We start from the raw sequence: 27,056 nt of genomic DNA on the forward strand, positions 1-27,056 counted from the left end.
TGGCAAACCAAACTAAATCAAAATGTCAAGCAAGTGCAAAAAATTGCTAGCTCTAAAAATTTGGAAATGAAGTCTTAATTTTATTTTTATATCTGATTCAAATACAAATTTATAAAAACAAAGATAAAAGCTAATAGCTATTTATCATTGTAAATTGTGTATCATTTTCCATCGTGTAAAAAACTTAAATTGACATTATATTAATGTTCTTATTACTATTGCTATCTATACTATATTATATGTATTACTATTGCTTATCTTTAATGTATTTGTATAAGTCATAAATACTAATCAATTATTTTTACTAAAATATTTCTCTCAAAAGAATGCTAATTTATGAAAATCGATATCGAATAGTAAAATGCTGTACGAATATATTATCTATGGCAGAATTTGAAATGTGTTAAATTTGTAGATTTTATTAGAAATCGCCACTTGAATTGGCGATAATAAATTCTAATAAAAAAAAATTAACTGTTGATAAAATAATAAATAATTAATATTACTGACTCAGAAATTTATAAAAAAAAACAAAAGGAATCACTTCCGCAGGTCATTTTCTTCGTAACCACGTTGCTTGCAGCCAACTTCAAGACAGTGAGTAAGCGGGCCTTCACGAAGCGAAGCGCGAATGTCGTTCGCAATCATTTGAAGATTATTTCTTGATTGTGTCGGAGAAACGCAAAGCAAAATTCTGCAAAAATTGTGCGCGTTCGTGCCCGATGTCTAGTGCTGAAGTCGCCGATAATTCCGTTGACCCCCCGGCGAAAAAGCGGAAGCTAAACACAGGAGAGCCCCGTTGCAAATCTTCAGCAATGGCGAACAATGGAGCGCGCGTGGAAGATGAAATCGACGAAAGTTTGTACTCCCGGCAGCTCTATGTCTTGGGGCACGATGCCATGCGACGGATGGCGAGCTCTGATGTGCTCATTTCGGGCTTGGGGGGCCTAGGAGTCGAGATTGCAAAAAATGTGATCCTCGGCGGAGTCAAATCTGTCACCCTGCATGACGAGCGAACGTGCACGGTGGCCGATTTATCGTCTCAGTTTTACCTGTCGGAGGCTGCGGTCGGACAAAATAGGGCGCTAGCGTCTTGCGAGCAGCTTTCTGAGCTCAATCATTACGTGCCGACTACGGCTCACACTGGTCCGCTGACGGAGGAATTTCTGCAGAAATTCCGTGTTGTGGTGCTGACTGGTGCATCGTGGAGCGAACAGGAGCGCATAGCGGCGATCGCGCACGCTAATAACATAGCGCTGATCATTGCAGACACCAGGGGTTTGTTTTCTCAGGTGTTCTGCGACTTCGGATCTGAGTTCACAGTGGTGGACGTGACTGGAGAGAACCCCGTGTCTGCGATGGTGGCCGACGTCACCCACGAGTACGAAGCGGTGGTCACATGTCTGGACGACACTCGCCATGGCCTTGAGGATGGGGATTATGTTACATTCAGCGAGGTTTGTATAAAGTTACATCTGACTTACCACAAATCAATAATATTAATTGTGATTCTTTAGTTTCTTATACATATTTACTTGACATAAGTATTCTTGGAATATTTGCATTAGTTGGTGACAAAAAGCTAACATAATTACATATTGCAAGATATATTACAATTTAACAATAGTAATAGTTATAAATTGCCAATACATTTAAAACAAATGTTGCTTCAAATTAGACGATAACCGAGTCTAGAACATACTATTGAATCAGTACTTCATGAGTAGTCATTACTTCAGTGACTCAAGAGTGCGATGACTTTACGATGATCAATGAACCCTTTTTTATCTCTTAATCAATCTCAACTTTATTATTTATAAGAACACTTGATTAATACAAGTATGGGCAAGCAGATTTTTTATCCAATTGAAGTTGCAAAGGAGTCTGTCTGTTTGTAAGCAGTAATGATGCCAATGGAACCCAGTAATCTGCTCGGAATAAGTTTTACTTACTACTTTTAAAAAGTGCAAATTTGTGCATGTATGGAGTTTTTTCATTACTTCTTCTCCATAGCGAAACACCTTGTCAAGTGGTCGTAGTTTGTTGACTTTCAAAAAGAGTTCTATATGAAACAATAAATGAGATTTGAATTTGAATTATTTTGTTTAGGTCTGCTTACAAATCGTAAGTCTTATTTACAAATTGTAAATATAATTTTGCTCATACTGTAACTGGATCGGAACTGCCTGACATTCCCTCTAAGTGTTTGTACCATAGAACCTGAACAGCTGTAGTCTTCAATATCGTTATTTGCCAGAAATGACAGATTGGTAATTTTCTCTATCAAACCACAAACATTGTTAGAGCATTATATTGTTATCTGTGGAAATTGCCTATCACTAGGTTATGTGTAGGTAGTTTTAGATTAGGTTACCTCGAAGAGTTTAGAACCTTAAATGAGTTATGAATATCAGCAGTGGCTCATTGGCCTTTTAAAGCATAAAAACTATTTTGATGTACATTTTTATGCAATAGAAGGTTTATGAATGCAAAAAAAAATGATAAATTAAGGTATGATGGCATAGAGTTAGGTATTTATATATTAATCACTTAAATTGTATCAACTTTATGTGTGAAATAAAATTATAGTCTGACTCATGCTATATTAGTCCTTTACTTAACATGATAAACTCTTCTAGTCATTAGAATATATTGTAATTAGTAAACCTCAATTGATTTCAGTTTCTATCAGGAATTTGCTTGCCTATCAATTTTCATATTTTTGTGAGACATTGTCATATTTTTTAAGATTTGAGCTACGTTTTGGCTATGAGAATTCTTCATGAATTAAACTTTACAATTTGAGCATTCCTTTTTACAAGGATCCTATATTCATGGAGTCCAAAATAACCAATGGGTGGATAAAAATGGCAGTTCCTAAATGTATCTTTTGTTTGTCTATTAAAAACATTTGAATTTCTTATGAAACATTTCAATAAACAATGAAGATAACATTTAGTTATGTCAGTGGTTATAATCTTGTTTGCTCATAACATGGCCTCATGTTGTAGGTGTATGTTATTGTAAGCCTAACAAAAAGTTAAAAGATGTCAGTGACAAAAATAATTTGGATAGCAATTAAAGTAGTGTTATGATTAGTATTTTTTTTTTCCGAGAAGATTTGTTTCTTTGCTGTTCTTCTCCACAATGAAACACAATGCGAATATGTGGTAGTTTGTTGAGCTTCAAAAAGAGTTGTGTAAAGATCTCAAAAATAGATTCATTTCAATATTTACTATTTACAAATTCACTTCATTTTTTGTATATATGTTTTCGACATGTTAATGATCTATACCAGCGGTCGGCAACCTTTTGGCAACACGGGTCTACCTCACCTACATGAGGTAAAAATTTGAATGTAGTCTCTTAAGTTAGTTGGCGAAACAAAAAATAGATCTTCGAAATAAATTATTTCTGAAATATGACGTCGAAAAAAAAGAAGTCAAGAATAAATCGTCTCTATAATATAAATTAATGCGGACTAAAAATTAGATTCTAGGAAGGTCCACAGGCTACCCAGACAAGTTCTAGGAAGACCCGCCGGCCGCGACAACCACTGATCTATACAAATAAATAAAATTTGTCTTTTTGTTGGTTCAAAAATCTTGTAACAGTTCAACTAATTTGAGTAGGAACTTTAATCCAAAATTAAAATTGACTTTAATACATGTCACAAAAATAAAATATTTCGGAAGTTGAGAATCCTGTAGTTTAACAATTTTTCAAAGGGTATGTGGGCGAAGGCGTGTGAAAGGAAACTTGTCATACACGTTTCTATCCCCATCATATACCCGCCAACTATTAAGGATTCACAGAGTTCAATTAATTGTATTGCCAAAATTTCAAGTTGCTGGTGAGGCAAGACATATTTATAGAATTTAATGATGAATTTTATTCATTGGAACCTAACAATCTCTACTTTTTCGCATTCATTTGTAAACCATTTTTTTTATTGGTACTGACAAGTTCTATCAATGAATGGAACATGCAAAGTTAAGTTGGGCTTTCCTTGTACCTGAATTTGACCATAGGGCAGTGGCGGACTAAGCTCGGCGGGGCCTGGGTTATTTAATTTTACAACTTTTGCAAATGTCTTACAGACATTTTCGCCGACGAACATGTATTTCCACGATGATTTCATTCCGGCGATCTTTTTTCTTGCTGTTCTTGGAGTTTGTGTGTTTTGAGGTCTCCCCAGGACCGGGGTGGACAGCCTCCTCCCCCTCTTAGGCGAGAGAGCAAATTATATGAAATGTAGCTACAAAAGGAAAAAGTTATAGTAAAAGTCTACTACCCTTATAATAGTATTTAACAACTGTAAGCACTATATCATATTAGCATATGATTTAACTGCTATTGTTGTAGATAACATTTGATTCTCATATTAAAAGTCAATGTACTCAAATGATTAGATATATCTGTCTTTGTTAATTTGATTTTTTATCAGCAAAGTTCAAAAGATAGGACATAACCTTGAAGTAATATTTTTTATGAGTAACAGAGACTGTCTGGCCGTTATCATGTAGAAGAATATAATTTCCCTACTACAATTATTCCATGAATATTTTGCTTTTTTTTCTAAGGATTTGTTATTGAATAAGACAAATAAATCTGAATCAAAAACTTAGTGAAAATAACACCAAATTAATATATGTACAAAAATGAATAAGTCAGATATATAACGAATAAATACAGGTGATAATGTTTTTTTTTTTAATGGCAGACTCTTGGGTAGAAGGTTAATTATATCTGTAAAGGGTGTATAATTACAATAGTGGTGGTACAATTCACAGGGTTGAATTCAAAACGTGCAGGTTGTAATCATTAGAAATTATTACTTTTGTTATGGCCCTGACAGGCGGAGCTAATGGCCGTGTGGCTATAAATATTAGATGTGGATAGCATACGACTGCAAATCAATACTGGCTTAATTTAGACCGTCAAAGTCTGTGGTTATGGACAGTAGAATAGACGGTAGTCGTTTTATTTTAAGGGATGAGGAAATATTTTTAAATTCAATTTGTAGGTTTGTGATTATACTTTTTTTAAGGTAAATTAATATAACAAAGACTTTCTACATTATACTCTAAAGTTAGACTTACAACAACTTATTCTAAGAACTATATTTTAAGATGAAAGACAGATATTTAAAATAATGAATTTATACTTCCATTCTGGATCTACATGTGTTTATGGCATTCACAACACTGGAAAAATCTTAGTGTCAGAGCCAATTTGAATACATAAAAGATAATCCTTGTTAGAATATTATATATGGATATAAACGTTGTTGTATTCCTCCAGGTTCAAGGTATGACAGAACTCAACGGTTGCGAACCACGCAAAATTAAGGTGTTAGGCCCCTACACATTCAGTATTGGCGACACAACTAACTTCTCGAAATACGAGCGAGGCGGCATCGTGACCCAGGTGAAGATGCCCAAGAAACTGCACTTCAAACCAATGAAGGAGTCTATTAAGAATCCGGAGTTCGTGATCACAGACTTCGGGAAGTTCGACTACCCCCAGCAGTTGCATGTGGCGTTCGCCGCTCTTCACAAGTTTGAGGCAGGCGAGGGTCGTCTCCCCAAGCCCTGGTCTGATGCCGACGCCGCCAAGTTCATGGATTACGTTAAGGAACTGATGAAAGACCAGGAGTTGTTCAAAAATGGCGAAATGGAAATTAACAATGAGCTTATTGATATCTTCTGCAAGGTGAGTTTCTTAAAGATCTAGCACACTGGCATTGTGATATTTTTGTTTTATTGGACTTAATTACCAATTTAAGCTTGCTGTTATACTTATTAGAAAACCTGCACTTAATCAAATTTCATAAGCATCTGCAAACGCATAGCGAAATGATGTTAACTGACACATTACATTCTTTAATCTATTTCATAATTTCATTTTTGTTTTTTCAGTCCAATTTTAAATCTTATGTGTTTATTGGTTGGTAACGAAATCTTATTTCGTAACGATGCACTTCCTTAAAACTGATTTAATCATCCAGGTGTCTTCCGGCGACCTGAACCCAATGAACGCGGCCATCGGCGGCGTGGTCGCCCAGGAGGTGATGAAGGCGTGCTCCGGCAAGTTCCACCCGATCATGCAGTGGATGTACCTGGACGCCATCGAGTGCCTGCCTAAGGACAAGACTGCTCTCACTGAGGAGAATTGCAAGCCGACCGGCTCGAGATATGACGGCCAAGTAGCAGTTTTCGGAAAGGACTTCCAAAAGCGCATTGGGGCACAGACGTATTTCATTGTTGGTAAGTTTGTTGTGAAGTAAACGACCTTGTTAACTCCTTGATGGTAAGATAATTGTTGCATATTGACATTTGTAATAATCCAATAATGAAAAAGTTGGAGTCAATCCTGAGGCTGCCTATAGATGCCACACGTGAATAAGGAAGGACTTGAAAGATAGTGAGCTTATATACGGAGGACAGATTGTGGCTTCCCCTGTCGACGATGGCCGTGGTCGTGGGCTGTCGCTAGTTTATTAACTTCCTAACTTGCAAATTGCCGAATTACAGCACATATTTTGAACCAGACTACAGCAACCGTTAGCACGTCTGTAATAAGACAAAACAATCACAATTGCCCTTGATAAAAAAAGGTCTGTAACCAATGTTTTCAAGGTTGAACTTAATGCATATCTTTTACCAACAAGAGCAACCAGTATTATTTGATGTAATTGTGGAGTAAAAGTCGATAATCTTAAATTTGCATACTTGTAATCAACGTACCTGAACAAATGACGTAAACGTCGTGAACCATAAGCGAACAAGAAGTTTTATTTCTCGTACGTAACTACGATACGCCTCTTAATGGGATCATGACGCATTTACTAGCTGCAGAAACTTCTTTGTTGATTCGCCATTGTTTTGTGTTTTCTAAGCAATTACTGGCTATTTGATATGGGTAGAAATTGGAAAACTGGAAAAAGAGGGTGGTAGTTCTTCATTAACATTTATGTGCCTTAACATTATGCAGGTTGCAATTGTCATTTTACAAGAATCTGTGAAAGTATACTAATCACTATTTAACCCCGTATTTATCGTTACGGTGTTGCTCCAATTGTCAAGAGCCTTATGCCTGAAAAACTTGTATACATTAGAGATGTACCGAGTCAGGTCGACTCCAGTCAGTACTCGAGTACTTACATAAACTCGCATACTCGAATACCAATAGTGATACGATACTGACGATACTGGTACGCTACAAGTTCTACTCGTACGAGTAAAAACTTGTTTAATTTTGTGTAGTGAGTGGCGTTTTTTTTTTTTTTTGCTCTTCCGTGCTATTGGACTGTATGTTGCAAAGTACTCGAGTACTTTGTGAATACTTTGGACTCGAGTACTGACTCGATTCTTTTTTATATGAGTACTAAAGTACTCGAATACCAAAAATGGCCGACTCGGCACATCATTAGTATACATTTATCTATATTGTAGCATATAAATGATATAACTCTGATACCACATTTAAGTATAGCACATAAGATGATTCGAAACCTATAAACTTCTTCATATCGTTTCCTATCTTATTATTTTAACTACTAGGGAAATGTTGGATCAAAGGACAATGCCCATGAAAGTATGGACCGCCGTCCAGAGTTGCATCAAATTGAAACTTGTTGTGGACGATGTATAATTAACCAAATACTACCACCAATAATTATTTTTAGATCAGTACCCGGGTTCCGAAGTTATTTACCGAAATGTTACATAATCTCAAAGTCGAAAATATCCGACGATAGATTGATGGTCGGTTTTAACTGATAGTAGGTATCTATAATGTAGTTCGACTAACAAATTCCATTTACTTTTAAAGGTAGAAGGTAAAAAAACCTAAAATAATGAATTCCGAGTATAAAATACCGCCATTTTAATTTTTAAAAACAACAATCAACATTTCGTCTTATTTTTTTATTAAACCCCCTTGCTCAAAGAAACTATTCTGATCGACAAACTATGTAAAAAAATCAAAAAATAATTTTAATATTACTTTCATTTTGATGCATGAGAAAAATCATTAATCAAAACACTGATAGATCTTATTGAATTCCGAGTATAAAATTCCGCCATTTTAATTTTTTAAGAACAACAATCAACATTTCGTCTTATTTTATCTTAAATGGAATCCCCTGTTCAAAGAAACTATTCTGATCGACAAATTATGTAAAAAAATCAAAAAATATTTTTTATATTACTTTCATTTTGACGCATGAGAAAAATCAGTACCAAGAATGGGCATTCTCCTTTAAAATTATTTTCCTCATATAAAACACACGATACAACTTCTAAAATATTAACAAACAACACAACAACAACAACATGTAATTTGTTATTTTAAGATATTTCGTTGAAATTTCTCTTACTGCCCAAATAAAGAGAAAAGTCGTCATTTTCTTTATTCATTTGTAATTAATAAAGGTATCAATGCTTGTAAACGATTCACCTGTACAACTCACCTTGAGCAAGTATCTATGCCCACTTAGTTTCCGAGTGCGCCGCGGTTACTGGACAAAGCACTTGATAAGGAAAAACGTGAAGCATTCTTTATTTTTTCCTCAATGTTTATAAAGTTTTAATAAATTGTCTAGTAATTAATGTTATTGAGGTTTAAATGACAAGTTGTAAGAGGTACAGAATTGTATACATCCAACATATTATGTCCTATACATCTAATACGTCATGTTTTACTAAGTACCGCTGTCTTCATAGGTATCGAAGCAGTGTGCATGTATCTTTATTTTCAATATACTACTGTTATACATAAACACACCATAGCGCAATGAAATGAAATGAAATGAAATATATTTATTTTGTATAGGCCAACGACGGCACTTACAAATTGTCAGGTACAATATTTTTCTTAAACTACTACCGGATCGGAACGCGACCTCTACTGAGAAGATCCGGTAAGAAACTCAGCGGGTTTGTCGTTTTTTTTAATAATAATTATTCTCTTTTTTTAATGCCATCATTTTCACATATAATTAATAAAGCATTAGCTCCAGTATCTTGCTTTACATTTATCTAAAAAAGAAGCTTTACATTTATCTATGTTCAGCAAGATACGCTACACTTTGACATTGTCTTAATTAATTAATAATTTTGTTATTGATCAGTCCCCAAGCTATTTTATCATCAATATAATCAGAAATTTTATAATAGGCTTTACGACTAAGTTTGATTTTGATTATGGCTTTAAATATATTAATTGACAAATTTCTGATTTCGGAGGGAAGTTTATTATAAAAACGTATACATTGACCCATAAAAGAATTACTTATTTTGTGGAGAAGAGTAACTAGCTAGATCCAGGGATCAGGAATCTTTTTAGCAATGAGGGCCACATACGGCCTGAAGACTTTGGGTTGCCGACTTCTGGGTAAATTTAAGGATGTTGAACCAGCCCGTATTCAATCTGACTTATTTTTTCATCTCATCCCTTTTTATAATATCAGAGTAGCCGACGAGCCATGCAGTTCACTTGATCGTAAATGGCTACTGCCGCTCATAGACAACTGTAATCAATCCCCGAAAACATTAGATTCCTACCTGAGGTCGTCCACAAATGCGCCTCATCCCATGGACAGGTTTAGAATACCTTTCAAACTAAAACATTGAACATTGCTATTATTAGGCAGAAATAGGTGTGGCGATGGTTCCGCTAACTACCTTTCCTTACATATTGTTTTCAAGTCATTGTGTGGAAGAAACGTCACTTACTTTTCCCAACTTTGACTCCAGGCGCTGGCGCCATCGGCTGCGAGCTGCTGAAGAACTTCGCGATGATCGGCGTGGGCGCGGACGGCGGTCGCGTCACCGTCACCGACATGGACCTCATCGAGAAGTCCAACCTCAACCGCCAGTTCCTCTTCCGCCCCTATGACGTGCAGAAGCCCAAGTCTAGCACCGCTGCTAAGGTGCGTAGCGTTGTCTTTATGGCGAGGAGAATCTGGTTCAGAATGGCGACCATTCTGGTCTGTTACACAAGAACTAGCAGGTTTGGTTCCCATTCAAGCAAATATTGGAAACATGAATTCCAGTTACTACTCTTATTTGAATGTTATCTTTGTGTGTGTTGTGTGCATTAATTGGAACTCTGTGAGATAGCATCCTGTAAGTTAAGGCTGTATATAAGGAAATTTATTTCTATTTAGTCAATTGATTAATCCAAAATTTGGTTACCAAAAAAATATTTGATATTCCCGACAATGATTATTTCTTTTATGTAGGTTTTGATACAAAATAATTATTATTATGTAATGGGTACTAACGATATGCGTTTTTTATATTGCCGATGTTTCGCATTTCGACCCAGTTGCATGGATCGTGGTCACGGCAATATAAAAAACGCATATCGTGAGTACCCGTTACATAATAATATGTCTCAATTCCGCGATAATTTTAGTCTAAAATAATATATTACAAAATAACTATCGGGTACTTATAAAAAAAGTTAATATTGCCAGTAAGTTTTATTATGATACACATTATGCTTTTTGATATGTGAATAGAAATGACAATTACTTTTAACTACTATTTTCAGGCCATCAAACGCATGAACCCAGCGATGAACGTGCTGGCGCAGGAGAACCGCGTGTGCCCGGAGACGGAGGCGGTGTACGACGACGCGTTCTTCGAGCAGCTGGACGGCGTGGCCAACGCGCTGGACAACGTGGACGCGCGCATCTACATGGACCGCCGCTGTGTGTACTACAGGAAGCCGCTGCTAGAGAGCGGCACGCTTGGGACCAAGGGGAACACGCAGGTGAGTTAGGGACTATGTTTGGTTGGTCTGTTGGACAGATAATTGGTAACTAGACATTGTTGTTGTTGTTAATCTACTATTTTATACAGGTGTTGAATCTTGGGAAGAAAGGAATTACACTGGTTTTTGTGTATGTGGGTAATATGAGGATGTAGGTTAGAATTTTTGATGATACCATTACTTTTGTACTAAAGCTAAATAATATTAACTACTAACACTTGTATTATTATTCTTCGTGGAAATAAATTTAATTAGCAAATCAATACAATCCACATTTATCTGCATTAACTTAAGATTTGCTCAATCAAGGAGATATCAGGGTTTAGTAATTTTAATGTTTTATTAATTAATAAAACTGATCAGATCTCATTTATTAAATTGTTGATGTGTTTCAATTTTCACAGCCAAATTAATGTACGTACTATGTACCTAAACGTAATATGATTACTAATACTTTACTGTTTGAAATAGTCTGTCATTGTAATTTGTATGTTTAAATCGACAACGATATTCCCCAGGTGGTAGTACCGTTCCTGACGGAATCCTACAGCTCGTCCCAGGACCCTCCAGAGAAGAGCATCCCGATCTGCACGCTGAAGAACTTCCCGAACGCCATCGAGCACACGCTGCAGTGGGCGCGCGACGAGTTCGAGGGCCTGTTCCGGCAGGCGGCCGAGCACGCGGCGCAGTACCTCCGCGACCCGCACTTCCTCGAGCGCACCATGAAGCTGCCCGGCAGCCAGCCGCTCGACGCGTTGGAGAGCGTTCGGGTAAGTTGTTGGAATGTTTCTACAGGGAATGGGTAAACATTTTGAAATGATATCCCTAGATTTTTCGCACTGACATCTAAAATTGATACCATAACGTTGGCTAGTGCGTTGGTATATTGCAAACATTGCAGAAAGCGCTACCTACAATGGATATAAAGACGATTGCACGGAGACTCTGACTCTGGCGTGTAATCTACATTAATTATTATTGTTGGACGTGAGCCTCTAACTGGAAATTGCATAAGAGGCTTTTTGGGTATTTTTGTATATTATACGAATCAGAGCTGCTGTGTAGTAACCGCTAGTTCTTAAAATGATGGCATAATTACAACTACATAGACCTTTACATTTTTAAATCATACATACAATTATTCCGGTCCGAAGGACCAATATTTTAACTAAAATCATCATAACTTCACCCGACTGTAATTGTGAACATAAATTTACATCATTACGATTTGAACCCGCAGAACGCGATCAACGACCGTCCGCTGAGCTTCGAGGACTGCGTGACATGGGCGCGGCTTCGCTGGGAGGCGCAGTACGCGAACCAGATCAAGCAGCTGCTGTACAACTTCCCGCCGGACCAGCAGACCACCAGCGGCGCGCCGTTCTGGTCGGGCCCCAAGCGCTGCCCGGCGCCGCTGCAATTCGACGCGGACGACGAGCTCCACCTCGACTATGTGGTGGCCGCCGCCAACCTCCGTGCGCACGTATACGGCCTGCCGACTAATGTTGATCGTGAGAAGATCGCGCAAATCGCGGCTGCTGTGCAGGTTACATTCTTTCTATGCATTCAAGTTGCTAATCTATGTTTTGCCTCTTTGAACGGTGGTTGGTCCATTATAAATTAAATGCATAACTTTATTTACAGATATCTAGCAGGAACATTGTTTTTTTTCAATACAAAATGTATAATATGTTCTTATAATCATCGAAAATTAACCGCCGACACACATGTCGTATAGAAATAATCTATACGTAGTTGGGAGAACCTCCAAACCTATCCTGGGCTGATTATAGGTGCATTATACCCTAGAAGATCTTGTCCAAGATCAATGAGTAAGAAACTTATATGTATACATTAATGTTTTCCAGGTGCCCGAATTCAGTCCCAGATCTGGAATCAAGATCGCCGTGACCGACGCCCAGCTGCAACAGAACAACGACGAAATGGACCAAGACAGGGTAAAGAATATCATCACCGAGCTGCCCCCGCCCAGCAAGCTCGGCAACTTGAAGATTACTCCTCTAGAATTCGAGAAAGATGATGATACCAATTTCCACATGGACTTCATAGTTGCTGCGTCCAACCTTCGCGCGGCTAACTACAAAATTCCACCGGCCGACAGACATCGCTCCAAGCTGATCGCCGGCAAGATCATCCCCGCCATCGCCACCACCACCTCCGTGGTCGCCGGCCTCGTCTGCCTCGAGCTCTACAAGCTGGTTCAGGGCTTCAACACCCTGGAAGTGTTCAAGAACGGTTTCGTTAACTTAGCTTTACCCTTCTTCGGTTTCTCCGAGCCGATCGCCGCACCGACCAACACGTATTACGATAAGAATTGGACGCTCTGGGATAGGTTCGAAGTCAAGGGCGAGGTCACCTTACAAGAGTTCCTAGATTACTTCAAAAACGAGCACAAGCTTGAGATAACTATGCTGTCTCAGGGGGTGTGCATGTTGTACTCGTTCTTCATGCCGAAAGCCAAGTGCCAGGAGCGCCTCAACCTGCCGATGTCGGAGGTGGTGACCAAGGTGTCCAAGAAGAAGCTGGAGCCGCACGTGAAGGCGCTGGTGTTCGAGCTGTGCTGCAACGACGAGGACGGCAACGACGTCGAGGTGCCCTACGTCAAGTACACCTTGCCTTAACGATGCGGGCCGTAGAAAAATAACAAAAAAATAACATCGTCGGAAACATCACGAGCCAAAATTCTTAATTTAGGCCGACGGCGACGCGTCGGCGCATTTTCGTGGCATTTAAAAGCATAATAGCGATGTTTCAACACGAATTTCACTTACAGAGGGTATTTTTTAAAAGATGTCGATGTGGATAGATATAGGTGTTTTATAAAGCTCGTGAGTGCCTCGGAGTCTCTGGGTTGGTGCGTCGGACGAGATTGTACAGTGATGATAGTGTTAACTGTGTGAAGATTTTTTTATTTTGTGCTTTAAGACACGCTTTTATTGTCTACTGATATCTTTCATATATTTATGGTAGTGTAATGATTATAACGATTATTGTTTGCTCACACGCTGTCACGGACGCGCGGTCGTTACGTGATGATACTAAATTGATTTTACACCAAAAGTTATCGGATATTTTAATGTTGAAATCAGATGGGTCTGTATGTACGAGGAAGAAAAATAAATAAAATTCGAGCACGTCTTAGTTTCATTGAAACGCCCTTTTCATTTTAAATAAAATTTATTGCATAAAAACTGTTCAGACAAAATATATAGTCTTAACTTTAGGTCAAGGGGTTACATTTTGGTGTTTACAGCACTGTACTCTATTTTTCAAAAGGGTTTATTTAAAATTACATTAGATATAGGTAAGCGTTGTGAGAAAATACATTCTACATTAAAGATACAAGTAGAAATAAGAAATTTACAGACAATATTCAGTCATAAAATGGGTTCAATTACAAAATAACATCCATTGTTTCTCGCCTTAGCATGTAAATTGCTTCAGAACCGTTCAAATGAATTATATCTTGATTAAATGGGAATCAAATTAAATTCGGCGGGAAAGACAGTGGCACATTTTTTTTTATAAATAGGTCTAACCAATAAATACCTTAATGCCAATGATCAGATTTTCATCGAGATGACTAGAGAACGTATATTCCACGTAATATTTAACTTCGTATGACATGAATTATGTATCGTTTATTATAAGGTGAAAATTTATGATTAGTGTTACTAGACATTTTACTTATTACGCTAATTCGTATTCATGAAACTAAATAACTGAATACTAAAAGCCACGTATAAAAGATTACATTTTGATAATATTTCCCATATTTTCATAGAAATAGCGCTTAGAATGTTACATGTTGACAAGTGGTTAAATAATATATTATGGTTGGTTACAATACAGATTTGATAACTTATGAGCATTTGCCAAGCACCACAACGGAAGCTTTGCATTGCAGAGTACAACCTTAATTTATCACTTAAATGCTAAAATGCTTTTGTTATTATATTTTGAACCATGTTCTGCAAACATTAGACACTTATATAGGCTAAACACTAACACTTGAATATTTAAAATTCTAAAATATGTTATTTTAATGCGTAGGAAATGCAACAGTATAAAGTTATCGTGATTACAACCTTGTCCGTTTAACGCCCGGAGTACGACCGAGCGTCGCTAATGTACCATATAAAAATAAAAAACATTTATACATAATTTATTAAAGCATTGAAAATCATATAAAGCGTATCCAAGTCTACGGAATGTCATGTCATGTTCCGAGGTTCCAGAGTTATTTTCCGATCCGATTCGACCAAATCCGATTAAAATTTCGTCGCTACCGAATAAAATGTAACCGAAGGCACATTTATATTGCTTCATTCGCATACAATTTCCTACAAAACTATCATGACACTCTTAAATCAGTATAAAGTAAGGTATTGTTCCACTTGTCTCGATTACTATTTTAGATGGATAGTACGTCAATAATTTAAATTAACACAAATATTTAAAAAAATACAAATTATTCACTTGGTAATTCTCTTCCTCTAATAGTTTTAAGTCACTATAATAAATAATTAAAAGTAGTTATTTTGGGGAAGTGTTATAATAAATATTGTAGTTTATATCGAGACAAGTAGAACCAAAGGTTGTGTTGAGTATTAGTGCATGTAGTCCGAGGGGGACTGGGGGGCAGCGGGTCAGCGCCACGGGCGGCGCCGCGGGCTCGGCATGTAGCGCGCGCGCACGCCGCACTTCTCGCCGCTAAAGGTCTCTGCACACGGAATTACGTTATTTAGTAACAAAATTAATAGTTGGGCGGCCATACTCACTTAGAAATTAGACATGATAATATGTTTATAACGCCTACACATGCCAAGCTACTTAACAATGAGATCTGGAGTGTAACATACAAATATAAGGAAATGTATGCTGGTTTCATGTAGTAATAATTTCAGTAGAGGTGAACTTAGCGTATGTATAATAATTCATTCATTCATTTTATCATTTAGTTCAATTCAATTTTAAATGTTTAATAAGTAACAATCATATAATAAATTAAGATTAATAGTATTTTTTGCACTAATTGCAATAATCAAGTGCATACAATTTGATATATTATATTAGTTTAAAACATACAGTAACGACACAGGCAACAAGGATGCAGATTAAAGTACAATAATAATTCAAAATAGCTCTGCAAATAAATATATTTATGAAATAAAAAGATGAGGAAAAAGTCTATAGAAGGACCAAGAAATATTAATCGTGCAAAATAGGACTAAAAGGAAGAGAACATAAAAAGGAGTATTGCTCAAGTGCTACCAGAATAATAGGAATATTGAACTAATAAACAATTATCTTTTTGCTGTTCCTCATTTAAAAAATAATGACCATCGAGAAATTATTGGCAGTCGATGAAAACTAAAACGAAAAAAGCGAGAGCCATTCCGCAGTGTGTAATGCTGCTAACATTGCAAGCTGGCAACATTCGATAGCGGGCGGTTACCATAGTTGGACTGAGTCATCAGCGACGCGGGCGAGCGCTTGGCGCGCGTCGGGAACGCGCCGCTGTGGCTTTGCGACATTATGTCCCTGTGTGTGATATATCATCAACATGATACATAATAGAATACACCACTAAATAATATAAAAATATATGAACAGTGTTATATAAACTACATTATATTTTTATTATTATCGAAGTGTAATATTATATGTTGTTATTGGAAATGCTAAACATGATGATAAAGTATAATAAAATTATATCTGTGCATAAAGTATAAGGGTGTCTCGCTTCTGTACCAAACTGTATTATCTTATTCTGTATTACATATCATACTACATCATATTCGTTATTAATTTGTTTTAACTTATTGTATATTCGTTTATATATTTTTTAAAAATATGACAATCATAGACAAACTTACCAAATAAATTGCTAATAGGTAGCACGGGCCAATAAAATTGCCGCAAAATATCCCACAACAAGTGCCGCAACTTTTTGAATCGCCCATTAAGATGGTTCTATTTTATTTTAAAATATCATTATAATTTCGAACTTGAAAAAATCTATTCCAAAATTTAGTTAATTCGGTTATTTAGTCAATTGTTAATTATTATGTGTGAAATACTAGGGTGTCATAAGTGTAACATGGTGGTGTCAGCACTCACGTGGGCTTGTACTGTCGCGGCGGCGGCGGCGGGCGCGCGGCGAGCGAGCGTCGCCGGCCGCGGTCCGCCGCGATCATGCCGCAGCGCTCCGCCGGCGAGCTCGCTACGAACGTGTCGTGCAGCGCGTAACACGCCGCTGTTATCTGGACAACACCAATTTATACATATTAGTACAATAGCTATGACTTTTAGATTTATTGATTTGCTTTCATAATGGAGAAGATTGTAGGGAAACCTACGCTCTTGATGGTCGTCCGTGATCATCTCAAACGTAATAAGTATACACTCATGATGAATGACTCAGAAATATGTTGTTGAATGTAATAAAAATAGTGCATTTGATGCAAAATGGTCATTACAGGTTATCTATTTTATTCACATCTGGGGACTAAAGTGAAGACCTCAAATATTTTGCGTTTGTTTGTAAGAATGCAGCAGTATCAGAGTCAATATAAACTTAAGTTGCTACAGATTTTTTTATTGCAATGGTGTCATTTCAGCATAATCCTAATAACCGTTCCAAGGAAACAGGAATGCAGAGCTCTATTTTCTTTAAATTCTGTGTTTGAATTAGTTCAATTACACTTTAGAGCGTTTTTTTTCTAAAATATAATTTGCCATACTACTCTGCAATACATAAAAACTCACAAACAACAACTTACAAGTCATAATTATAATACAAACAATTCAGTTTGTTCGATCGACTTGCGCAATGCAAATTGTGAATCACTATGCAAGAAGTAATTACGCCTACCATAATAGGACCTTCATTACCCTTAATGTCTCATTCTTCGCCTATATACGCTAATGGAATCACTAAATCATTGTACATATTTGAATAACATTCAGTAGATTACGTATGCCTAAGATTAAATAAAAATAAGCAGTAAAGTGCCACCACCACCTCAAGCAGAAAAGCTAATGGGCAAATTGCTGCCAATTCGTAAATCGTAACTGACTGACATCATCATTCTTATAATAGAGTTGATGTTTTATACTAAAATGTATACCGTTCCATTCATTGTGTGCCGTGCTATCTGTGGATTTTTATGCAATTTTCTATTCATGGAAACTAACTGAAACTCAAATTCCCCCAAACTTTCTTAATCTTCCCTTTGAATTATGCACTTCGTTTTCGTATACAAATCCTGACGGATAATTTCGTCACGAAAACATAATCGGGTGTGATCTGCAGTGTAACACCTATTTCTAATATTTCTTTTGCAAATCATACGTGGAAGATGAAGGTTTCCCCAATGCACTGAAGGGTCTAAAAAAATATTATTATATGTAATCCTAATCATAATACGGATTTTAAAGATCTAAGTATATTGACTTAATAATGATAATGAATTGACTTGTATATAAATTAAAATTAACTTGAATTAAAAAACCTTTTTATTACTTGTTTCGGCTGCTCAGAGCAACAAAAAGATGAGCGATTCAACTCAACGACATACATCAGTGAATGAAACTACGAAATTACCAATATCTATTTGGTTTCCCTCTATAAATCTTTCTTTTACACTTGAATAATGTTTCAAGATGTATAAATCTTGATTTTTGACCGACATCGCTTTGTTTACACCCGTGCATCACCTGCTGTATCAAACGCCGGTGCAGATCCACGTCAGCTCCCCGGATCCCCTCCCTATCCTGGTGCAGTTGGAGAGCGCACAGCAGCGCGTCCTTGATGGTCTGCACCGTCGACTGAACGCGCTCCGTCTTCATCAGCCGACGGACCAGGTACCCCTTGGCGTACGCTACGATTGTCGTCGCCGCGGCGCACTACAAGTGGGTGCTTACATAAAATTGTGAGTCACAAACCAATTTGTGAAGACATTGCCGAAAATAGGAATGAAAGCGTTGAGGATCAGACAAATTATAACAAGGAAACGAGGTGTCGGAAGGATAAGCAGAAACAGGAGTGGATGAAAACAGGATAAAGAAAGGCAGAAGAATAACAAGGATCAATGCATGGAACAGAAAAAACAAGTGGAAGTGCTAAGTAGGCGTGGCGCGGGTTCCACTACTAGGCGGTGTTACTCTCACTTGCCTTCAAACGAGTCTACTCATGTTTGAGCATCGGTCCGAGACAGATGTTTGTCAAATTCAATAAAATAAATTATTAAGACATATTCTGCTATTTTGGAATGTAAAAATGATAGCAGAAAGAAGACAATTAAAAATGGAGGTGTTTCTTACCATCACTGAGTACAATTTTATTTTATTTTTCCTAAAATCTTAAAAATATCAAATTTATAAATAATTTCCATACAGTCATGCTAAAATCAACCTTACTGCTTTCAAATAAAGTTCATTTTTTAATTGATTCCACCATACCAAAACGTCTAGAAAAATCCACGCTACTCAATAAGTGATGGGGGCAAGTATAATTTTTCTTATCGATATTTTATAATATACATTATTATAGGGGTAAAATATTTTATTTAAAAAATAAAATTATATAAATCTAAAATTAGGGTTTTGCGGCGAAAAGTATCGTAATATGGGTGGGCGTAAGTATCGTAATATGAGTGGGCTACGTAACAGCTACTGAGGTGTACTCACATATCATATCTCTCATGATATATCTAATTATTTTTCCATAGCTTGGATTTATGAGTGCTACTAGTAAGGAGAAATAGACAAAAGCTATATAATTGTTAAGGATGCGGTCAATTACTAAATGTTTAACATTTATATATTTACTTTATCTCATTTACAAAATATATCTATGTACAAAAATACGTAAATTACGTAGTACGTAGTATTTAGAGTCTTGAACATTTTAACCTAACTATTTTTTTATAATATATTTTTAAAACAAATTTAAAATATGCGGCAGCCTAAATAGCTAAAAACTTTATCTTTTTTTTTTTTTTTTTTTTTTTATATAATATAGGAGTAGCAGACGAGCATGCAGTCCACCTGATGGTAAGTGGCTACTGCCGCCCATGGACATCTGTAATCTACCCCAGATAGGATTAGATATTCCTATTTAAGGTCGGCCACAGATGCGCCGCTACCCCTGAGGACTAAGCTGGAACGCCTCGGAAAAGTCTGTCTCCCTTACCACACCCTTCAAACCGGAACACAGCAGCGCCTAACACTGCTGTTATTAGGTAGAAATAGGTGTGGCGGTGGTGCCGCCGGAGTCGAACCACAAAGGGTTCTACCACCTTTAAAATCTGTTACCCTATATTAGTATTATCTGTTACCCTATATATGTAACAAAATCTTAAGCTGCCCTTTTAAACAGCATTATGAAATTACTGTGTCATAAAAAATTACAAATAATCGACTGCTTTCGGGAACATTTTCGTTTCGTGCATTCATTTTTAGGACTCCTACTTACATAACCTACGTTCATGACATGTAACCTACCTATGTAGGTAATACTTATGGTTTTTTTTTTGTTTTACTTCTTAATAATTAATCCTTGTTTAATTTTAATTCTATTCCACATTTATAGCTCACAGTAGATCGATGAGTATCGATAATTTTATCGATAATTTTATACTTTTGCTCTATTCCAGTAGGAGAAATATTACGCAAGTTTGGTCCGTAAGTTTAATGTGCTTAGGGCTATAATTGCATCAAGCCCAATCACTGCCATCTATGGTCAAGTAGCGGAACTACATTTTCAAATACTAAATGACGTAAATGCTTTTAAATGTTGTAGCAAAATAAACCTTAATATTATATGCGCCTAAGTTGTTTTTACATATTCATTCTGTATATTTTAGAATTGTTTCTAGTTAACTATAAACGACCAATAAAATGATATTTACTTTAGTAGTGTTATATGTAACAAGAAAAACGCAAGTGTGAGTTTGGGGACAACGGTTCCGATACATTCGCTCGTACTTACCACTTCTACTTGCTTTTCTTTTCTATGGATCAATGTATATGACAAAACAAGAGAAAACCAAACACGACAAGAAAAGAAAACAAGACATGCAATTCCTTTATGATTGGCTATGGAACATAAGACGTAACATATAAAAATTGAGTTTCATTAACTTTGCCCAATGTGTAAAAAAGAGTAAATAATAGATAAATAAAAATTTGGCCACAATTTGACAATGTAAAGGAACGGAAAATACTCAAAGTAAAAATAAATACTTACTTCTTGTGCAGTGGGTGGCCTGAAAATGTTTTGTCTATTTTGGCGAATACACGTGCTGTTTAAAGAATGCGGTTTGGTGCCTCTGCTACTTCTGACTGATCTTTCATTAGGTTCACTGCACGGCGTTCTCACCGAAACAGAGTTTTGGCAAACCATTACCACATCTTTCGAGCACAAGTTATTCATAACTATGTTGTTATGAGGACAAGGCTGGCAATCATCGCTGTGGTCGGAAGGAAAAGTTACATTAAGATCCGCCATAGTATCGTTCGTTCGATCGGTGAGTATCGGATCGTAATCGCGATCCGATGACAAGCTCGTCTCGTAGGTTAGCTTTCTTGACGTTGAGGTGTTTCTTGCAGTCGGCGAATGAGTCCGCGTCCTGCTACCCTCAGAATGCGATTTAGGAGATGGGGCCTTTTCTTTTGGCTGTACAGAATTTCTTTTCGGTTGTGGTTTCTTGATACTGCCAGTTATATCTCGACTTTTCTTTAGCACATTATCACATTGATTAATGTAATTATGAGTATCAGTTAAAGTAGATAGTACTGGGCTCTCGTAAGAACTCTGGTCAGGTGTTTTTTGGTTAATCAATTGGCTAAGGCTTACTGGTCCTCGATCTGCAGGTTCCTTGATATTATCTATCCAGGCTTCTTTGATTTCGTTAGGAGATTTGGGGCATATTGTTTTAAGTTGAGTGAATAGCAAATTATTTTGCTCTTCAAAAACTTGCTGTAAAAGCATTTGCTCACGTTTCTGTTTATCGACCAAGTTAGCCATTTGGACGAGCTGTTGTTTTTGAATCTTTTCGTATAGTTCACGAACGCGCGTCGCAGGATCATCAGATTCAGAAATTAATTGGGGTTTTTTTACAGCCTCAACCTTCTGATTAGTCGGTTTTGTAGAAGCGGGCGTTTTGTTCGCATTGTGATTTGTAGTCGTATTTCGAACTGGACTTAGAGCCTTTTTTGGTTTTTGAATTGGTTCAGTTTTATTAATTACCTTAGGAGATGGGATGATTCGCTTAGGTCGCTCCTGGGTCACCGATTTCGCCCTCGGTGGTGTTGACTGAATAGTTTTTTTGGCTGCCGATTTAACTGTTTGTTCTTTAGTTACTCCATTAGGTTTAGTATGGTTAGATATATTTTTTTGCTTTAGTTCTAACGCCATATTTGACCATTTAGCTTTAGCAGATTCTAAATCCCAACTTCTACGTTTTTTATTTGATGAACTAAGATTCGAAAGCGATTCACTCATAGAAATAGACGTCATCTCAACGCCAGTGTTAAGGGATTGAACTTCTAGATGAGCTATAAGCATAGGACTAGGTTTTAGCACAGTATACGACCTTTGACGAATTAGTGGTTTAGTTTTCGATTCTTTTATGCTTTCTGTGTAGATGTCAATGAGTGATCCTGTAAAACTTTTGGCGCTTAGAGATGACGGTCCATCATGAGGCAAACTTAAATTAGGGGTGGGATCAGTCAAATTATCCCTATTAAGACTGAAGCTAAAATTGAGTTTATCCTTTAATGAATCTTTTATTTCCCCTTTGGCATTCAGGTCAATTGAATTTGGTCTTTGTAAAGTTGATTTTGGTACATATTCACAATCCCGTTCTGGTAATTCAACTGGAGGAGTAGAGTTTTCAGGGCTTTTAAAATTGTCTTTAAAGCTTTTGCCAGTTTCATTGATACTTAAACTCAAATCGATGACGAATTTAGAGGTATTTTTTGATGAGCTATCACTGTCAACAGTAAAATTGGATATTTTGGTGATTTCAGTGCAGTCGGGGGACAGCTTGGGGGAATCTAAATGGTTGTTGTCAGTTGTAACTTCTGTAACTTTTGCAATGTTGATGTTAAAGTTGGCTTGAATGTCTTCAGCAGCGAGTTCGTAACTATGTTCCGACTCGGGAAGTTCTGGGGCATCAGTCTTATCTTCACTGGATTCAGTATCACTTTCAATGACAAAGGGCCTCAGTTGGGAGATGCGCTTTTCAACCTCTTTAGCTAAAAGCTTGTAGTACTGCATCTCCTTGCGGCATTCTTTGGATAACTGTAATCAGAATTGAAGATTTGAAAATCTTACAAACAAGTAAACAGGGATATAGTGCAATTTGTCAAGAGACTATGTCACAATTGAAAAACGTCACATGACATGAAAAACCAATTACTTTAAGTCTGTAACAAATGGAACTAAATCCTTTTACCTTTTTTATTCTAACGTTTTATTCAAAGCAGATTTTGGTAAACCCTATTCGAATGTCAATTAACTTTCACCACATCACAATGTTTTATCAGGAAAATTGACACGTGAAACTAAATACCAAACTTAAAATCACAACTATTAAAAAAATCTATTTATATAAATGACAAATGATCATGCAGTCCACCTGACCGTATGGGGGACTAGTAACCCATGCACACATATAATCAACTCCATTTAAGATTAGTACTACCTGAAATCAGTCACAGATGTGTTGCATCTTTGGTGGACATGTGTGTGTGTATTATGCCAAGAATATATTAATGGGAAGAAATAATATGACTAGTTCGCAGCAGTGAGAGTGAGCGACTGTATTTTTCATTAAGGTACAATATTATAATTGGTATGTGCATATGGCGCACTATCCTTGAGAACCACATAAAAACATCTCATGATAAAAATAAAAATAATATCAGGTACTACAAATAAGACAAACATATATTAATTGAGAATATAAAAAGGCTTCAATGAAAAAAATGGAAATACTCTGATGTACTGTGTTGCAAAGAAGTACCTACTAATAATTAAGTAATATATAAAATATTGCACTTAAATCCAAATTATGCCCTGCTAAAATGATATAATATATTATATCTTTGCTACTTTCTGTAGGCCTACCTTAATAGTGGGAAGAGACCCATGCCCAGCATTAGGACACAAGAAGCTATGCTACTGGTCACTCATTAGTCTTATAAGAATCTAATTTATAATTATTATTATTATTAAAAAATCAACAGCGAAATTACAGATCTAATGCATGCCTTGAATCGGCTAATAAGGAACTTACGACAGGCGGTAGGAGCGGTACACCATTTATCTTCATGCAGGACAGGTACTGGCTCGACTGTCTCACTGATTTCACGTCCCACGGGTCGTTCATATCTACGGGACCGCCTGCAGCATTCACGAATGCCGACAAACTTCACGCACTGCACGTATCAAACCCGCTAACTCATTTTATTAATATACTTTCGAGGAAATTAAAAGTACCGTGACTAGAACAAAAATGAAACACCAGATTTTGAACCCTATTACTTTATTGAAACAATTAATTTCAACCGCAAGAGCCTATAAGTGATGTTGTCACGGAACGATTACGTCAGTTATTCAAACAGCTAGTTACTATGGATATAAGGGTCAGGACCAAATTTTTGACGTAATTGCACAACGGAAATCACAACGGAATGTGTCACACTGGAAAATAAATGTAGCACAATAGAATTATAAGGGTGTGTGCAAATAGTCATAAGATTTTAAGAAAAGTGGAATATAAAAAAAAAACATCATCTTTCAAGAAAAATTTAATAAATCGAAAACTAAAACACTGCTTGTTTTTTCTTACACTTACAACAATAATTTTAAACATTCAAAATTCTTATACAATTAAATAGTCATTGGTCCATTTACTGCTTTTATTAACAACTTTACTTACTTAATTGTATCCTATAAAATACTTTGTATTTATTATTTGTTATTCTTATGTTACCTACTAATGGCACAAAAACTAAAATTTAAAACATAACATTACAATAAAATCTTTAATGAAAACTAATGAGTCATTGGTTTATATATTACTGCTCAATTAAAAAAATCACTCATTAGCATCTCTCCATTGTTTTCTCACATCTTGTTTTTCATTTTCGCTCATATCGCCTATTTTTCGTTTTTTAGCTTTCGTTCTTTCCAAGTTTTTCTTCTTCATTTCTTCAAATTTTTGGGGATTTCCCTTTTTAGTTTCTCCCGGTACTTTCAACATCGCTCAGCGGATGATAAAGGCATCTGAAAAGAAAAAGGTACTCGGTCTTGACAAATAACATTAACTGCTAATTTGACTTGCTTAACTTCACACGAAGAATCGAGAAAAAACATAAACCTATCAGAATTATTTAAAAGAATTTTCACTGTTGCAATGAACATACTTTTAAGGCTAAAAACTCATCAAAAGGCAGCGGCCAGACGGCCAGCGGAGGCGTTAAATCATATTCCCAAGAAATTAAAGAGTCTAATACTTTAATGCATTATAAAACTGAGTTTTGAGCCTAAGCGAGCTTGCTGATGACGCGATGTGATGCAATTTGACCGACGCGACGCAAGGACAATTTTCATTTTTAGTAAGTAGAAATTGCAAATCGCACGAATCGCCTCATGAGCAAGCTCGCTAAGAATAAATAAAAACTAAGAAAAGCTAAGACTAAGCAAAACCTTTTATAGAAAAACTTTTTTTCTTAAATTACGAGTCCCAAAAAGTAGGTACCCTATCTATTTTAAATTTATTAATAAACATGCTTGAGATGAAAAAAATACTGAGATTTACAAACATCGGAACAGGAAAGAAATATAACGTGACAACAAATGTGGCAAAAAATAACTATTAATAAAATACCAAATTATGAGAATTTTAATAAGACCCAGTAGCATCTCAAAACATACCAACTAATACAATAGGTACCCTCCTTTAGGCCTCTGGCGTAGTAATTTAAAATAATGTAGTAAGTTAATATATTTAAACATTTTCGAATAAAATACTAAATTCGTTAATGACATAAGAATTATTGTAAACATAACTTTAGAAATTTCCCTTGTGACACGTCGCACAATTTCGTGTCACAAATCGCACAATGGAATGAAAATTGTTCACGACATAACCTAATACTTGCAATAATTAACAAACTGAACCATTAATTGAACACTTCTGCTTCCTATTTAACAATAAAGATAACAGGAATGAATAAATATAATTCAATTTCTAGAAAATCATAAAAAATATTAAAGTTTTACTCACCTAAAGTCCGGAAATCTTAACGACACGCGCTGACGACACAAACAAAATATCAACTGACATTTAAAAAACATGGCGGTTTATCCAAAATGTTATTGCCAATACTTGAAGCCAATGTTGCCATACTTAAATAATCAACTAAATCCTAAATCTGGTTTTTGGATTGGACATAATAGCGTCGCACAACAGGTGTGTTACAATGGAAAGAATTTTGGGACGTATGTAAAATTAATTGTAAAAACTATATTATCAATGGTTATTGTGCTATTGTTAATGAAAACGATTACTGGTGTTTATAAGGATTTAATAATATCAAGGTATGAATGCTAGCTTACGTCAAACAAAAACTTCGGCCAAAATATTCTTAGGTAGTCAAGCAAGGACATGCGTATTTTGTATGGCGCAAAAATATAAAGAGTTCGATATTATATTATTTTTAAAGAAATTAAGCTTCAAATTAAGTTATTTGATGAATGAGACTGTTAACAGTAACATAAGATATTATTATAAAATATGCCAAATTATTTTTAGGCGTGTAAAGTACGCAAGTTTTTGTCACTTATGAGTCGGACACTTCAGTTTTTCTGAATCCGTCAAAAATTTGGTCCTGACCCATAAACAAATTTGTTTTAACGCAATTTTAAATATACTTTACATTTATATGTCCAATAATCACACTCATATCAAATACGATAAAATTTCCAGTTAGATAATACGGCTACGATTTTTGAAACGATGACTAAACTAAACGGAATCAATTTATTTGAATTGCGAAAAGTTAATGTTTTCTTTCGGCAGATTTTGGGTGGTTTTTATGTTGTACTATGCATAGCGTAATCTTATTAAGCAATACACATGGCATAAACAGGAATTAATGCCCAATAGCCCAGAGCCTTGAAACCATAGAAACCAATTACAAACTTGAAGAGGTAGAAGAAAACGACATAA

At 36.1% G+C, this 27,056-nt stretch overlaps 2 protein-coding genes across 4 annotated transcripts; one reads left to right on the forward strand and one right to left on the reverse strand.

Moving 5' to 3' along the window:
* The first annotated feature begins 484 nt into the window (after positions 1-484).
* On the forward strand, positions 485-13,940 carry Uba1 (ubiquitin-like activating enzyme 1). Its single transcript, XM_073093549.1, has 8 exons — positions 485-1,457; positions 5,305-5,715; positions 6,011-6,269; positions 9,762-9,937; positions 10,564-10,785; positions 11,304-11,555; positions 12,026-12,331; positions 12,654-13,940. The coding sequence occupies exons 1-8, from the start codon at positions 723-725 to the stop codon at positions 13,425-13,427; spliced, it is 3,135 nt and encodes a 1,044-aa protein (XP_072949650.1). The 5' UTR covers positions 485-722; the 3' UTR covers positions 13,428-13,940.
* Positions 13,941-15,305: 1,365 nt separating this feature from the next.
* Positions 15,306-26,975, reverse strand: Cp110 (Centriolar coiled coil protein 110kDa). 3 transcript variants are annotated; one of them, XM_073093550.1, is made up of 7 exons: positions 26,764-26,975; positions 24,117-24,324; positions 21,062-23,119; positions 18,529-18,717; positions 16,930-17,072; positions 16,265-16,350; positions 15,306-15,529 (listed from the first exon to the last, which is right to left on the reverse strand). In XM_073093550.1, the coding sequence occupies exons 2-7, from the start codon at positions 24,207-24,209 to the stop codon at positions 15,456-15,458; spliced, it is 2,643 nt and encodes an 880-aa protein (XP_072949651.1). In that variant the 5' UTR covers positions 24,210-24,324; positions 26,764-26,975; the 3' UTR covers positions 15,306-15,455. The 3 variants fall into 3 exon arrangements, with proteins under 3 accessions (XP_072949651.1, XP_072949654.1, XP_072949652.1); XM_073093553.1 differs by lacking the exons at positions 18,529-18,717; positions 26,764-26,975 and having other exon boundaries at positions 24,117-24,457; XM_073093551.1 differs by lacking the exons at positions 16,265-16,350; positions 26,764-26,975 and having other exon boundaries at positions 24,117-24,457.
* Between the last annotated feature and the right edge of the window lie 81 nt (positions 26,976-27,056).

The sequence above is a fragment of the Epargyreus clarus genome, unplaced genomic scaffold (assembly GCF_041222505.1).
Source record: "Epargyreus clarus isolate Ecla_fem2 unplaced genomic scaffold, WU_Ecla_fem_2.2 ptg000004l, whole genome shotgun sequence".
Classification (NCBI taxonomy): Eukaryota; Metazoa; Arthropoda; class Insecta; order Lepidoptera; family Hesperiidae; genus Epargyreus; species Epargyreus clarus.